The following is a 16,000-nucleotide window of genomic DNA, read 5'->3' on the forward strand; positions in this document are numbered from 1 at the left end:
TAAAGGAAATACAACCTTGGTATGTCATTTATGTCCAAAGTGTCATTTTTTGCTGACTGGAAGAGCAAATGACAGTATTTGGACTCAAATGCCATTATCTATACTGATCAGTAGGAGGTGGTAGTTCGTTCTTTTTGGTGTATATTCCTACATGTTTGCTTTTTACAAATTATGTTGTGATTCCCATGAATGTACCTTACCATATATACTTAGCCATATTCACATATTCCCTCCAGTCACAAAAGAATGCCATTTTGGATACTAACACCATTCTCAGAATGCAGTGAATTTACTTCCGGATGAAATTTGACACATTATGTGTAACCTTGGTATTGAAAAAAGATGGAAGTTTAGAAAGTTTTATATTGGCTCTTAAAGAGAATCTACAAAAACATTGTCAATTGTCTTGGTCTAAATCTTTGGCATCGCTTGTTCTGTTAAAAAAACACAGAACTAGAAGTAACCACAGCTTCCTGGTGTTTCTTATCAACTATCAGACATGCTTATTATTTCTGGGATTTGATTTGTTTTGATGCTTTTATAGTAAATTTGGATCATCCTTTTTAATGTATATATGATTAAATTTATGAAACGCGATTTCGTTTTATGGCTGATTCAATTATCTTCAGCTCGTGCGAGAGCTCGATCTCCAAAGGAAATATCCCACTGGTGCATCTTTTGGCTTTGGAAGCAAATTTGTTTCTTTCCATTCAACTGCATGTCCCCAAGGTGTGGTGGCAAGTAAATCTGAGGTAAATATGTTGCCCTTTGCTTTGCATATATATTATGTTCACAATCTCATACTTAATATCATCCATCCTGTTCTCAGGTGCATGCTCATAGTCTGGTGACTGAACAAAGTCTATTAATCCGGTCAACAGAATTTGAAGCTGATATACAGGATGGAGACAAGATCTCACTGCGTGCTTTGTGTGACAAAAAATCAAAGGAGTCCTTGTATGCTTCTTCTTTGCTCATATGTAGAGCTGTTAAATTTACATGGCTATTCATTCTATGCTGCACATGTGTTGGTAGGTCTGAAGAAGAGAGAGAAACATGGGCCTTCCTAAAGGTTATGCTTGCAGAAGAGGGTACTGCAAGGACATATTTGCTTGCTCTTCTTGGCTTCAATACACTAGAAGAAACAACTAGGCATTCAACGAATGAACTGGGCAGAACTTTCTCGGACACATTTAATATTGATAATGGCCTTTTTACTGGTAGTACAGATGCTCGATCTCTCTTTGACAATGGAGATGATTTTTTCAACAATCTTCAGTTTTCTCAGAAAAACTTGTCAGAAGAACCAAAAAAAAATTCGACAAGTGTTGAGCAGACACTGCAGGAAACTGTTAAAAAATTTGCGACATCTGATCCATCAGTAGATGCAAGTATTCAGCATGCATTGGTAACTGGAAATCACAAAGTAGCAGTAAATCAGTGCATCTCAGCAAACCTTTATGCTGATGCTTTGGTGATTGCCCATGCCGGGGGTTCTACCCTATGGGAAAGCACTTGCAACAACTATATGAGGAACAGTACCTCACCTTATCTAATGGTTTGGCTGCAATTTTGGTCTCTTTGCTAAATTTCAGTGAACTTACTTAAATGCTGCTTGTCATGATTACTTCACTGTTTACTGTTAGGTTATTCATGCTGTGGTAGGCAGTGACCTAATGAGCCTTGTTGGTACATGTCCACTCAACTCTTGGAAGGAAACACTCGCTCTTCTCTGCACAGTATCTTTGTGTTTGCTTTACCTCCATGAACACAGGACAAGAACGGGTTTTGTTCTTCAGTATGAATTATATGTCTTTCTAGGCTCATGCTCATGGAACAAGTAGGGAGTTCTTTTCGCCCTTTTTTAGGGACGAGTATGGAGAGAATCTACTATGTCTATTGTCATAGTCTGCTACTATTCATTACCAGCCCATCTCTCTGATACCACTACCAACAGACTGTAGGGTTTTAGGGTCTTCTTTTGGAAAATGGTTCCTCAAAAAACCAACAGTTATCTATGTGCTAACCAAAACCAAACTTCTTAAAACAACATACACTTTAGACTAGACGGGTAATACTTCAGTTTTCCATTTTGTTTATCCAATTGCGTAATTTTATAGGATCTCTCAAAGATAACTATAAGAAACTGATAGGGCTCTTGCCTATGAAAAAGACATTTGTAGTGAAAAAGTAACTTTCTGAAACAACATATATTTTGTGATGGAGTAGTACATGTAGCAACTAACAGTATGCTTCTTTTTCTGTTGGAATTAGCTCATTGTTTGCTTTAGTTATCTTCCGTGACAACTTTAAGTTTGACCTTAGCAGGGCGAGGGAATCTCTTATCTTGATTTTGTGAATATGAGTATGTACAAGACATGCTGAGCTGGGTTGTTGTGTCTTGTGCGTAATTTTGGCCACCAAACGACTTTCAGGGCTTATTTCACGGTAAATATTGATGGAATAATGGGTAGTCTAGCAAGCCTGAAATCACAATTTATTTTTTGGAAGTTGATTTATGGATGTTTCCCTTAAAAAAAGGAGACTCATTTGGGGCTTAGAACAGATACTCAAAATGCTAATTTAGGGCTTAGAACGGATACTCAAAATGCTAACTTCTGGGATGGAGTAATGAACTGGTTGGGTAAATATATCGTACAGTGGATTTACTCTTCTCATGGTTGTAAATGCCATTGCTTGTTTTCTTAAACTTACATCTGCTGTAAATTTGCCACAGTATGTCCTGGGGGAAGAATGGACTGTTTTGTGTAACACACTTGCGTCTAGACTTCTTGGGGTTGGTGATAGACTGGCTGCAACCCTTTGTTATATATGTGCTGGTAATATTGACAAAACAGTGGAAACCTGGTCCCACAACTTGAAATCCCATGACGGTGCAATGATGTACATCAATCGTCTTCAGGTGCTTCTTGAAATCACAAATTCATTCATCTCATGCGGTGTTGCTAGATGCAAACAAACCTAATCAGCATGAATACTGCAGGACTTGATGGAGAAGCTCATTATTCTTGCCCTTGCTACAGAGTGCAAGAGGTTCAGTGCATCAGTTTCTAAACTTGTTGAGAACTGTGCTGAACTGCTTGCTAGCCAAGGTCTTCTTAAAACTGCAATGCAATACCTTGAACTGTTAGGATCGGATGACAACTCAAATGAACTATCAATGCTGCAGAGTCGTATTGCATTGTCCACTGGAGGTGGTTCTAATTTACACTACTTAACATTCTGTGTCTATTATTGTTCACCTGTTTAAAGCTCTGCACTTCTTGTTAGTACTCCCTCCGTTTTTATTTACATGTCATATTAGGTTTATCCTAAGTAAAAGTTAACCAATTTTGACCAAATCTATAGAAAAATATAGCAACAACTATACTACCTAACATATGCATTATCAACGTATATTTTATGGTGGATTCAATAAAATAAATTTGGTATTGTAAATGTTACTATCTTTCTCTATAAATTCGGTCAAAGTCAGCCAACTTTGAGTTAGGACAAATTTAATATGACATGTAAATAAAAACAGAGGGAGTATCTTAAGTTTATCTCATTGGTTTGAGCCTTGTGTTCTCAACCTTTTTTTTAATACTAAGTGAGATACCATTGTTGTTTCTTTTCCTTGCATTCAATTCTGCCAATGATATATTGTATATATACATATCTAATTCTTTACGTTGAAAAGCAGACCATGATCTTCCATGCACGTGAACTTTTGAATACTCAACGAAACATGTAGACATTCACATTCTTGATCAACGCTTTTTTGGAACCGTATCTGTCTTAGTGGTTATTTGACACTTGAACTTCTAAGTAAAATTCAGTGTCTTTTCTGCTAATATATTTAAATTTACCAATCTTGTTAGATATGATTGCATTTGAATACTTTTATTATCTTATTTATCAGAATTTGTTTTTCAGATAATGTCACAGCCAGCTGTAGGAGTTTTGCTCCAGATAGCAATTCTTCCTGTCTTGCAAATAAATCAAGTCGCGGTGCCCCATTTCAGCTATCTGGATTTCATGCCCAATGCCAGTATCAGTGCACTGGCAGGAACTGTGAATCAGAAGTTCACACATGCTGTTTCAGCTAATCCAACCTACAAGTTTATGCCATTAAGTAATCAAAGTTGTGACCAGAGGCAAGGTGACCCTATGATGCCTTCGAGCCCAGCACAAAGTCAGCCAGAGTCTGCCGCGGCCCCTCCTGCCCCTTCACCAACTGTGCACAAAGTTGATTCATCAAATGTACCTGGTATGTAGATTATGAATGTAAATCTTCTCAGTGTCTACTACTGCAATGCCACAATAATAAAGCGCGAGACTGACAAAACTTGGCCACTAGATCAGCTTTAGTGGTTTTCATTATAGTTTCTGATTAGATCGTATGAACGTTACTATGTTCAAAAAATGTCATTTCTAGTTTTTTTTTTTGAGACCAATGTCATTTCTAGTTTATTCACATATATTTGTATACTTTGTGTTAAGGAAGAATAATATTACTACTTGTTAAGAAATTGGGCAATTAAGTTGTGTAGAGTAGAGTGTGTTATTACTAACTGTTGACTATTGTGTGGTTGTTTGCAGATGAGCTGAGACCAGTAATAGCAACACTGACCAGATTGTTTGATGAGACATCCAAAGCTAATCCTTCTAAGAAATGAGAAATGGAAGACAACTCTAGGAAGATTGGGGCATTATTCGAGAAACTGAACAAAGGGGACATCACCCCAAATGTTTCCTCAAAACTAATTCAGTTGTGCAGTGCTCTTGATAATGGTGATTTTGCAGCTGCGCAGCACCTCCAGGTATTCTTGATGAAGCATTTCTTGTATCAGGGTGTTCTCTAATTATTTAATGACAAGGCCATATAAGTGTGATAAAAAGTTTGCTCTTTTCAGTACATTGACCTACATATGAATTTTACTAGACTTATGCGGGTTTTTTATGTACATGAAAATTAGACTTGTGCCATCTTTATTTACAATAGACAGGCTGCGTCACCAGTACCTAATGAGCAGCTCCCTTAGAATAAACTAGTAATAAGTAAAGGTTGCTGCATTCTAGGACTATCACTTCTTGTTACCAGATACCTCAGGAATGTATTTTGTATAACCGATAAAAATGCAGAATTAACGGATTTGATTTCCCGCACCACTCTTCGTGGATGTTGGTAGCTAAGCCTTGATTGATTGACTCCCTTTCTTTGAACTTCGTTCGGTGTTACTGTGAGAATGCAATGCTTCCATGTACCCTGAACGACAATTGCACAATGCTATTACTCTCTTCCATTTTCTTTCTAATTTGGGCACCGGCTCCTGTACATTTGCAGGTGGTCCTGACGATGAGTGACTGGGATGAGTGCTTTATTTGGCTAGCGGCATTGAAGCGGCTGATCAAGGCAAGACAGAACCAGGGGCGGAGCCAGGAAGTTAATTTTTCCATTGTTAGGGGGGCAACCATATAAATTTATATAAAAATTTAATCAAAATTTAAATTTCTAATGTAGATTTGGGGACCAGGGGGGGAGGCCCCTGTCCCCCCCCCCCCTCCCCTGTCTCCGCCCCTGGACAGAACTTGAAAACATAAAGCAAAGCCTACCTTCTGCGGTTATACCATGGCCTTTCCGAATCGAATGTGAATGCTGATACTTGATAGTATAGATCCTTGACCTTGAACTCCATTTGCACAGAAGCACCGCTGATTAAAGTGGCTCTTATTCGCTGACTGGTTTCAAAACCAAAGTTAGGAGACTACACATTGTTTCACAGAAAACCTGTTCCCTCTTAGAGTTGACCGATGTGTGTGGAGTTGTGGACTGAATGGACAGTACTCTATTAAAGTAGCTAGGGCAGTTACTTCTGTTTTGCACATAGTACATAAAACTTCTTTGTATCTGCTTGCACAGAAAGGGACATCGGTACACTAACCAGGAGTCATGTTCCTACGCACAATTTATATCGGGTGCAGACCGCCTGCGGTTTCATTTGCCTTCTCATGGAATCAATTGCGTCCTCACAAATTAGAAAAGGGGTCTCACATGTACATATTGTCATGTACAAAGGATACTGAACTGGCAAATAGTTGAATCTTATTTATGAATTAGAGATAGACCAGTACATGTGTCAGTAGTGTACTTTAGCAAAATAGGATCTTATATTGTTGTGTACTTTATTTATGAAAGTAGTGTCAGTATTGGAAATGATGTACTGTTTTAGGTTCGTACGTTTTTACCATCATTACAAAAAAAAAGTAGGGTCTCAGATTGTGGCGGGTTAGTTGTGTAAGATATGAAGGTTCTTTTCTCAGGAATAACATGTTATGAGGTGGAGCATATGGGTTGGTTTTATGGGTAAATCAGGCTACTTTTGTGAAACTGTGGAAAAAGAGTTGTGGGTTAATTTCGTGAGGAAAATAGGTTTATTTTGTAAATTGATGAAGAAAGGGATTGGTCTGTGGGTTCATTTCGTGAGAATCCGATATTTATTTTGTGAAACTAGTGGAGATGTACTTGCCATATGCTGATACACCAGACAAACCAACTCTTATTTTATCTAAAATAATTTAAACATATAGTGATATAAAATAAGATATTTATTTCTAGATAAAGTGAGATGGAATGCACCGAATCAACAAATCGTACAACCGCTACTACGCTAACCTCGGCACCAAGAGTCTGTGCCATAGTATCCTTCAAGTGGAGGAAACAGATAATGATAAAGATTTCATTATGCTTTCTGTTGGTAAATTGAAGATGGTGTCCTATTTTAGAGATGGGATGTGTTCTGTGTTCTTTCATTTAGGCTATCCGCAACACCTTATATAGCATATCTAAAGGAAAAGTGTCCACGCTTCAATCTACAACACAATAAAAAAGGAAATGCGTGCTCATTCCCTCCATCAGTTGTACGTAAAAAAATGTTTCCTTTTTGCATGCCAATCATAGTCGTAAGAATGCTCCATATGTACCAAAGGATTTCATTAGTCAATCGCTTAATTTTATATTTCCACAAGCAACACAATAAGAAAGGAAATGCATTATCTCTCCTAATTATTGATTGTTGCTAATTGGCTTTCCATATGAAACCCACGATTACATCCTTTCTTGCTATATGATCAATTAATATTGATATTTCCTCAATTAACATTGACGTTGCCTAAATAACACATCAAATGTGATGGGTGGGTGTGCTAGGCACGTAGGAGAGCCGTGGTGAGAAAAGTTAGAGGTTTTGGGTGAAAATATTTTGAAAATAGTTGTTTTCATCTATCCACCATCTCGAGACTTACGATGTGGGGAAATCTTTGATGGGTAAGGTTGGTCTGCTTTAGGTGAAAATTGTTTTTAATTGTTTAAACTTTTATTTTATTATAGTGATAACCAAAGACAGATTGCAGGTTGATTTCAGCAGAATTTAGGGGGATTTTGCAAAAAAAACTAAGAGGGTCCATGGACTGTGGCTTGATTTAAGTGAAGCTAAAGGGGTTTTGTAAAAAAGTACGAATTTTCCTGGACTAGGTTAATTTCCGGTAAATAGAAGGACCTTTTTTAAACAAATTCGAGTCTCACGTGATCTGGATCATCCGTCGCCCTGCTAGTGGTTTGGGCCGAATTGGGTTTTCCAGGTTGGTTTTAGTCTTGGGTTGTATAGGTTTGGAGGATATGGGCCGGCTTCACAATATAGTTTGGTCTGGTTCGGTTTCACATTAGGAATAGTTTAGTTTGGTTTGGTGAATAGATATTGGGCTCAAACGGTTTCCAGCCCATGGTTCCAATTAGGTTTTCATCTCTCCGAGAGTCCAGGTGATAGTTTGGTCTTCTCGCTCCAAGCCGCGGTCGCCTCCCGCTGCACCGGCTCTTCGGCGCCAGCCGCCGCCTATGCCCGACAGCCCTACTTGGACGACGGAGGCGACAGCTTCCGCCTCAGGTCGAGCATCGACCGGGACTGAGCCAGGGACCGCCGCCGCCGCCGCCAGCTGCGCCTCGTCGTCACAGGGTTTCCATTCTTGCTCCCTCTGCCGTCGCTCCTCGCTGGTCCGACCCCTTCAAGCTCGGCATCTGGAACTGGTCTGCTCTGCTTCGTGTTCCTCCCAATCCCTCCTTCCCCCATCCTGCATCTCCATCCACCCCCTGCTGTTGACCTGTACAATTGTGCCAGGTACTTGTCGGTGGAGAAGAGCCGCTCCATCTTCGTGCGCCTCTTCTCGGAGCCCGGCCGTGTGGCCAAGGAGCAGCCCCCTCTCGCGCGGTTCCTGCTCCGCGTCTCCTGGGCCGGCTCGCCACGACGCACCTGCGTCTCCCTTGGTACAGTACTGATCAGTGCTTAGAACCGTGGGTTGAGATGGTTTGTTATCGTGGGTTGAAACCACAGTTTGATCAATGCTTTAGTACAACACTAACTGAAATAAGATAAATGATGGGGTGTGGTTGGTTTCTGTACAATACGGTTTGGATTGGGCTGGGTTTATTTTTTGTTAAATGCTACTATGGATATCGGTTTACAGCCCACTAGGGTGAATCATCCGCCAGCCGATCTGACTGCCACAAAAAAGCAGGCGACGTGGCCATGCCGGCGAGCTTTCTTCTGGTGCAGGATCTGTAGTAAGAGATTGGAGAAGCTAGAGGGATTTGCAATACCAGGACATGTTTGATTTGATTGTTTGAGTGACAGCTTGAAAAACAAATACTCCTGCCAACCCTAGATAGCCGCACACTCATTGCTATCTCACGTTGTTTGATCTGGTCTATTTAGGTCTTGTTTAGTTGCTTTTAAAATTCCAAAATTTTACAAGATTCTCCATCACATCAAATATTTCAACGCATGCATAAAATATTAAATGTAGCTTAACAAAATAACTAATTACACAGTTTGTCTATAATTTGCGAGACGAATCTTTTAAGCATAATTAATTCATTACTGAATAATAATTATCAAATACAAATGAAAGTGTTACAGTATTTTACACCCAAAATTTTTTGCATGCGCCTTATTCTACTCTACTCGCACGGTCGCACAGATCTCAGCTATTTGAAAATCAGTAACAAAATTTCTTTCGGTATAGGTTCCTGCAGTGCTGTCCCCTCCCGGCGGGCCGGGTTTTAGACGGTTTTGATCCTCAAATCCGCTCGGCCCGGCTCTAGACCTACAACAAAAGAGAGAAAAAAAAAAACGGAAGCCAGGGCCCGGCAAGCCCAAGGCCGGTGCCTGGTGGAGTGGTGGTACTGTAATAACTCCAACCGGCAAACGAGACGAACTCCAGCATGCCACGCCTGACCTCGCCTAATCCACCGACCCCTCTCGCCCTCCCATAAATTCTCTCCGCCCCACCGCGGGTCAATCACTCCACCTTCCCCCGACCGCGTCTCCTCCCCGCCATCGCTCGGGACCTCCGGCCGCGCCCCCTCCTTGTCGTCCGCGGCCCAGCTCCGCTCGGCTTCTGCCGCAGGCGAGGAGACCGCCCCCGTCGCCGATCCGATCGGGAGCCGGAGGTCAAGCGGCGGGCGACATGGCAGCGGCCGGCGCCGACACCGATCCCGCCGCGGCTGCCCCCGCCGTCTCCACCTGCGCGCACTGGTTCGTGCCCGTCCCCCCTTTCCTGGCTTCCGATTTTGCCCCCCCCCCCCCCGGCCCTTTGTTCTGTCCCTCGCGGCTCCCGATGTCTTGGTGGGTGCACGTGTGTCACGTGTCGGTGATGCGGCTGGTCTCGTGGGTTTGGATCTGGGCTTGGGAGGAGTGCGATTTGTCGATTGGATCGAGGGGAGGGGAATTCGCGCGGTGGCGCGGGGAGCTGTTGTTTGGGTTCTGGTCTGGCGTATCGCATGATCAAGATGTTAATCATGCTTTTTTGCAAACATGAATTTGGCGGCGTCCTAATCGTAGCAACAATACCTATAACCTATATGCACTATGGTTTTGCATTTCCTGCAAGCAAAAAAAATTACAGATCGGAAGAAAAATGATTTGTTTGCTGATTAGCAATTTAGCATGTGTATTTCTACACACATTGTAATTAAACTTAGATGGATTGACGTTGACCAACTGTTTGTTACTTGAAGAAATTAAACAGAAGATATCACATTATGGCTTATCATTATACCAGGCCACTTTTATGCATTTATGTAAGGTTAGGACAAAATGCATTTTACATGCTTGTTCTTTTTAGGCTCATTTGGTGATTTAGGATGAATCAGATGTGGGAGAGAGATTCAGTCTTTGAACAGACTTGGATCCCTTTTCCGTTATTTCCATAATTGGGGTTTACCTGGTATCAACTATTTTTCATTCCACAATGCAACCAACCACCATTGTTAGTCAAGTTCATGCAAATTTTGACTTGCTGTGCCATTGTTGAAATGTAGTTTGATGACATTGTTTTTCATGCACGTGTGCTCCATTTGTCAAATCATATCAATCCTCATTCACAATAAGTTTCTTTATTGTTGTGCTCATCAGTCAGCGGGAGATCCCATCTTCGAACATCGACTTGCATTCTGTACATTGCGCCCGTAACCTCCAAAAGTGCCAGCACTGTGGAGAAATGGTTCCGAGGAAGCTTATGGATGAACATTACGATGAAAATCATGCCCCGGTATGTTTGCAAGCATCAAAGTATGATGTGGTGATGTCTTACTCTTATAACATCATACCATACTGTTTCTCTTTGTACGGTACAAAATATGTTTCCATGTTCATGTTGTCAATGTTAGCTCATAGCATAGTAATTTCTCCCTCCTTGTTTAAAATATATCTAAACATCATATGTTTGAAACTGGAGGTAGTAGGATGCTATGTTTGGTTGCATAATTTAAGTTATTTGCAGAATGCAGGGGATTAGAATCAATGCTATGGTCAAGTACGACACTGATTTATTTTTCTTATTACCATGATAGTGCGGTAGCTTCTTTTTATACCTGGGAACTGTATAATTCATTTTCTTACATGCTTCGTTAATCTGTTGATCTGCAGTGACTAGAGGAGTAAGGTGCATTTTATTCCCAGTACATGGAACATCTGGCTTAGTTTTTCCTAGTGCATTTTTTTAAACATATCATCTTCTTACATACAGATGAATTGCACCCTTTGCAAAGACACAATAGAGCGTGAAAGTTGGGATCTTCATAAAAGTGAAAAGTGCCCACAGAGAATGGTTGCCTGTGAATATTGCGAGTTTGAACTGCCTGCAGTTGATATGAATGAACATCAGGTATAATTTGTAATTTCCTTTGAAAATACGTAATGTTTCAAAATTTATTTAAATGTTCTCATCACATCATTTTGATTTACAGGATGTATGTGGAAACCGAACAGAATATTGCCAAACATGCAAAAAATATATTAGACTGCGTGAATGGATAGGGCATGAAATACAGTGCCATACAAACTCAAATGGTTCTGCAGAAACATCAAGGTATAGATGCACATCTTTCTTTTAAGAATACTGAATTCTTTGCTTTCATATGTTAGCATTTATATGATGCAACATATAACATACTGTAACTCTGTCTAATGGACCTAGATTTTTTACAAGCCAAATTCATGAAATTTAGCAAATCAAATACCCTAGCCTTCCTGCCCATATGTTCACTCATTGTTGGGTTATATATTGACCTTCCATTTGGAACATGTTTGATGCCAATTTGTTCCTAATTGTGAAGTATTATAAAACTCTTGAGCTAATCAGACGCTTCTTTTAAGTGCCAGAACAATTCCAGAGAGGGAAGTACGACCTCCGGCACCAGTACGACCAGCACGTCCTGCTCATGGTTCACAACACAAGCGGCTCCTCTTCACAATAGCGGTCACTGGAATAGCTGTCATGGTTGGCTCAATACTGTTCCAAAGGGATGAGAGTTTCTAGCTCCCGTAGCCATGTACATCCTTTGTCGAGTTGAATTTCGACAGGGAGAGTGTTGCCATAAGAGGTCCGTTGATGTATAATAACCCTTGTAATCAACTGATAAATCGGATTGGTTTGAGTATAGTACCATGGCATGTATTTATCAGAAAAGCAAAATAACCAGGATATTCCGTTGTCAGTTCTTAAACTCCTATTTGTTTTCAAATTAGACCTTTGCATTTGTTCATCTGTAAGTTGATGAGTTGTACAATCGGGGTATCACATCTGAAATGGTAACAAGGTGCACCAGTTCATATTTTTGTTTGTCCTGCTGGAACTGGAAACTTTGCGGTGGGGAGTTGCTCTGTGTATTAAAGTTGTGGGTATTGCTTCTTTTTTTGAAAAGTGTGGGTATTGCTTCTATCCTGTGCGAAACTAGACTATTTTCGAGTGCACTCTTGATGGTTTGAACTATTTCAAAGTAAGCAAATGCGTTGGGTTTGGCTTGACTGCATGTACGTTATGAAATTGTATCAAGTTAAATTTAGGGGTGTGCTTGCTTGCGTGTACCATTTACTTCATGCATGTAATGGTTCAAGATGAATGTATCTTGCATTTTGGTTGGTATTACCTCAGGTTGGAATCAATCCGAATCAAATAGAGTTACAGAAGTTTTTTTTTTTGAGACAAAAAGAGTTAAAGAAGCGATCGATGAAGAAGCAAACCAAATAATTGAAATGCATCTTCATGCAGTGGCAGCTGCTCATTCATTATTTGGTTTGCTTCTTCTTAATTAGCTGCTCATTCGTCTTAATTATTTGGTTTGCTTCTTCTTAATTAGCTGGTCCCAAGTTACAAGCAGGTCCAAGGGCAGCAGACCAGAGACAGGCAAAACATCTTCGTGCAGTGGCAGTTGCTCATTCATGACACTGTACCTTCGCTTGTTGAGTTATTGGTCGTACCTACCAGAGCTTTGTGGAGAGGCTTCTTACTGTGTGTGGCCGCGTGGCCCATTCGATCAAACCTGTCGATGCAGCAGACTAGACAGTTAGCAGCTGCTACTTACTGTGTGTGCCTTGATGGCAATGGGCCAACGGTTAAAATTAGGCTCTGTTTTTGCCTCCCTTATTGAAAGAGCATATTTCTACATTTGAAGTACTAAATATAGATTAATTATAAAATTAATTATAGAACTTGTCTGTAAATCGCGAGACGAATCTAATGAGCCTAATTAATCTGTCATTAGAGGTTATTTACTGTAGTATTACTGTATCAATTTTGCGTTTAATTACGGCCTAATTAGATTCATTAGATTCGTCTCGCGATTTACAGGCAAACTGTGCAATGCGTTTTTTATTTCGTCTAGAATTAAATCTCCAGATGCTGGAAAAAAATTTGGAACTTTGAATTTGGGAACTAAACACGCCGTTAGTAAAATTACTGCCGCGATCTCCTCTGCAAAAAGCTGTCTGGCTCTGCTGCTTCCTGGCCGAGATTGGCTGCGACGATGAGCCCACGAGGATTGCAGCATGTGATGCTTACTGTTGCGATTGTCTGGTGTTGCACCATGTGATGCTTGCTGTTACGAGTGCTCGAGAAAAGGTTTAGCAGATCCAGTGTAGGAGTATTTCCAGTGTTATTGCAAGCATGCTAGTCAGTCGTCACAATGAAAAGCTAAACCTTTATGTTTATTTCCGTCCCTTTTTATGGCAAGGCGAACTATGCCATTTCATTCGGACTCTGCTAGCAAAGTCTATAAAGGTGGCAATTATGCGGCTCGGGCTCGGCTTTTACGTGCCCTTTTTAATTTTTCTTTAAAGTGTGTGCTTTCCCCCCCCCCCCCCCCCCCCCCCCCCCCTTCAGCCTCATCAATCGATCGCAAATGACAAGTAACAAAAAAAAATTTAGAAAATAAGCATCTCCTATGAATCCCAATTAGAGAAAAAGTGTGCTGCCCACTTTCATGCATGGTATAACTACGGTGGGGTATCCACCGTAAATATATTGTAAGACATTGCATGAATGTCTCTTGAACTGACACCCCTCGTTCGACAAGGGGCCAGTTTTACTTGTTGTCTTGTTGATCTAGAACAGTACATGCCGGCTCAAGTAGAGATATGCTGCGTACCATATGCATCAATCAAAGTAAAAAAACTTAATGCTCTGAACAGCCCACATGTAATCACTTTCATGGTGCCTTGCGAGTAAAGATCTAACTACACCAAAAAGAAAAATAAATGATTGCATACAGTATGTACTCACCTCCGTTCTTAAATATATGGAGTATTAATTTTTCTTAAACTTTGACCAACAATATTTATTTAATTAACTAGTTTACCACTAGATATTTCATCAAAACTGCTTTAGATTTAAACTACATATTTATGTATTTGTATAAATATTTATAAAAAAAGATGAATAGTCAAACAAAGGACGAAAAATCAAAATATTATATATTTAAGAGCAGATGTCAGACACCGTGCAAATTCAACCTGGTCTACACACCTAGTATACAGCTAGGACCCACATACGTACTCCCTCCATTCTAAATTATAGGTTGTTTAACTTTTTCGATTCTAAATTTGACCATTCGTCTTATACAAAAAAATATGCAAAATATCTTTTTCTTGTTGTGGTTTGCATCATTAGTACAAGTTCTTCAAAAATATCTTAAATTTGACTATGCTTGATAATTTTTTAAATAAGATAAGTGGTCAAATTTGATATTAAAAAATATCAAACTACCTATAATTTAAAACGGAGTGAGTACATACATGCCCGAACAAAAATACATGTCTTGTTGGACGGACGCGCTCGTCGACCCCTCGCCGTTCATGCTTGGGCGCGCGCGGGGCTCCAGCAGTGTGGAGTGGACACGAGGCGGGGGAGGCGAGGGTGCTCCGCGCCGGCTGCGGTGGTCCGGCCGGCGCGCCCGTGGGCCGTGGCCGGACACGGGCACGAGAAGATCCGCTCGCCCCCGCCCCACCACCGCACTGCGCCAGCTCGCCGGCAACTGTAGCAGGTAAGCAACGGAACACTAACGGAACAAAACTAAAGGGAAAGCGAAAGGGAAGATCGGGAGGCCACGCTTATCTACGGCCCAACCAGGCAGGCAGCCCACCACCCCCATGCTACCCATTAGCTACTAATATATATATATATAGCACCTAATAACTATTTCTCTCTTCATATATATATATATATAGCACCCACTAACTATTTCTCTCTTCATGCAAGGTGTCCAAATCATTCTCCACTAAGTGTTCCACTAAGTTTCAACTACCTTATTAATTATAAAAAATATTCATGTCGTCTCTACAATATGCAATACTTTTAATCTTTAATTAACTAAAATAAAATCATATACATACGTTATTTTTTTCATCACCTATTCTTCTATAATGTGATCAAATATTATATTGGTGTTTCTTCTTTTAACTTATCGATTTTTACGAGATTCAATAAACAAGAAAATGTCCATATGATCTCTACTATGTGCAATACTTTTAATTTTTAATCTATTTACATAAAGTCATATACATACTCTATTTTTGCAATACTTTTAATCTTTAATCTATTAAGGTAAAGACTCATATACATACTCTATTTCTTTGAGCACCTATTCTTTTATAATGTGATCAAATATTCTATTGACGTTAGTTTATCGATTTCTACCAGATCTTGATAAAAATAACATGCAAGTAAAATTCATATCAACTATATAGCCTATATAGATGACACCTACTAAAGTCATTAACTCTATTTCTCTTAACATGCAAGTTATCCGCATTATGTAGGAATCCATTATATCAAATGCCACATCAACGTCCACTAGGGCCATCTATTTATGTTTTCCATCGATTTTTTTTGTGAATGTTGCCATGCAATCATCTTAATTTTTCTACTTTCAAATTTCACGTTAAATTTAAGAAATTCCGCGGCAACGCGCGGGGTATCACCTAGTTATTAATACGCTCTTGGCTGTTTAAAAAATGGGGAGGCACTGACCCAGGCTCAAGCCATGGGTTTTATTTTTGTTTATATTTATTACTGTCCCCACTTGACAGGTATACAACGATTTCAGTGACGCCCACTTGTTACTAGTGACAAAGGGCACGGTGGAGTCCACTATATAAGGGGGTACATC

General features: G+C 40.2%; 2 protein-coding genes across 3 annotated transcripts; both read left to right on the plus strand.

Moving 5' to 3' along the window:
• The first annotated feature begins 630 nt into the window (after positions 1 to 630).
• Positions 631 to 5,528, plus strand: LOC120652309 (protein transport protein SEC31 homolog B-like). The gene is made up of 9 exons (XM_039930086.1): positions 631 to 752; positions 830 to 957; positions 1,036 to 1,558; positions 1,647 to 1,739; positions 2,738 to 2,923; positions 3,005 to 3,215; positions 3,937 to 4,270; positions 4,603 to 4,823; positions 5,348 to 5,528. Exons 3-7 carry the CDS (start codon positions 1,076 to 1,078, stop codon positions 4,107 to 4,109), a joined length of 1,146 nt encoding a protein of 381 aa, XP_039786020.1. The 5' UTR covers positions 631 to 752; positions 830 to 957; positions 1,036 to 1,075; the 3' UTR covers positions 4,110 to 4,270; positions 4,603 to 4,823; positions 5,348 to 5,528.
• Positions 5,529 to 9,284: 3,756 nt separating this feature from the next.
• Positions 9,285 to 12,169, plus strand: LOC120652310 (XIAP-associated factor 1-like). 2 transcript variants are annotated; one of them, XM_039930087.1, is made up of 5 exons: positions 9,285 to 9,590; positions 10,470 to 10,605; positions 11,083 to 11,220; positions 11,303 to 11,424; positions 11,712 to 12,169. In XM_039930087.1, the coding sequence occupies exons 1-5, from the start codon at positions 9,523 to 9,525 to the stop codon at positions 11,872 to 11,874; spliced, it is 627 nt and encodes a 208-aa protein (XP_039786021.1). In that variant the 5' UTR covers positions 9,285 to 9,522; the 3' UTR covers positions 11,875 to 12,169. The 2 variants fall into 2 exon arrangements, with proteins under 2 accessions (XP_039786021.1, XP_039786022.1); XM_039930088.1 differs by having other exon boundaries at positions 9,287 to 9,590; positions 11,718 to 12,169.
• Positions 12,170 to 16,000: the final 3,831 nt, after the last annotated feature.

Source organism: Panicum virgatum, chromosome 9K (assembly GCF_016808335.1).
Source record: "Panicum virgatum strain AP13 chromosome 9K, P.virgatum_v5, whole genome shotgun sequence".
In the NCBI taxonomy this organism is placed as follows: Eukaryota; Viridiplantae; Streptophyta; class Magnoliopsida; order Poales; family Poaceae; genus Panicum; species Panicum virgatum.

Excerpts from the sequence above, each read along its gene's own strand:
- LOC120652309 (XM_039930086.1), top strand. The coding sequence starts at position 1,076 with ATGCTTGCAGAAGAGGGTACTGCAAGGACATATTTGCTTGCTCTTCTT. Across the intron at positions 1,559-1,646 it reads GTACCTCACCTTATCTAATG|GTTATTCATGCTGTGGTAGG; the intron begins GTTTGGCTGCAA and ends GTTTACTGTTAG. Across the intron at positions 3,216-3,936 it reads TATTGCATTGTCCACTGGAG|ATAATGTCACAGCCAGCTGT; the intron begins GTGGTTCTAATT and ends TTTGTTTTTCAG.
- LOC120652310 (XM_039930087.1), top strand. The coding sequence starts at position 9,523 with ATGGCAGCGGCCGGCGCCGACACCGATCCCGCCGCGGCTGCCCCCGCC. Across the intron at positions 9,591-10,469 it reads GTCTCCACCTGCGCGCACTG|TCAGCGGGAGATCCCATCTT; the intron begins GTTCGTGCCCGT and ends TGTGCTCATCAG. Across the intron at positions 10,606-11,082 it reads ACGATGAAAATCATGCCCCG|ATGAATTGCACCCTTTGCAA; the intron begins GTATGTTTGCAA and ends TCTTACATACAG.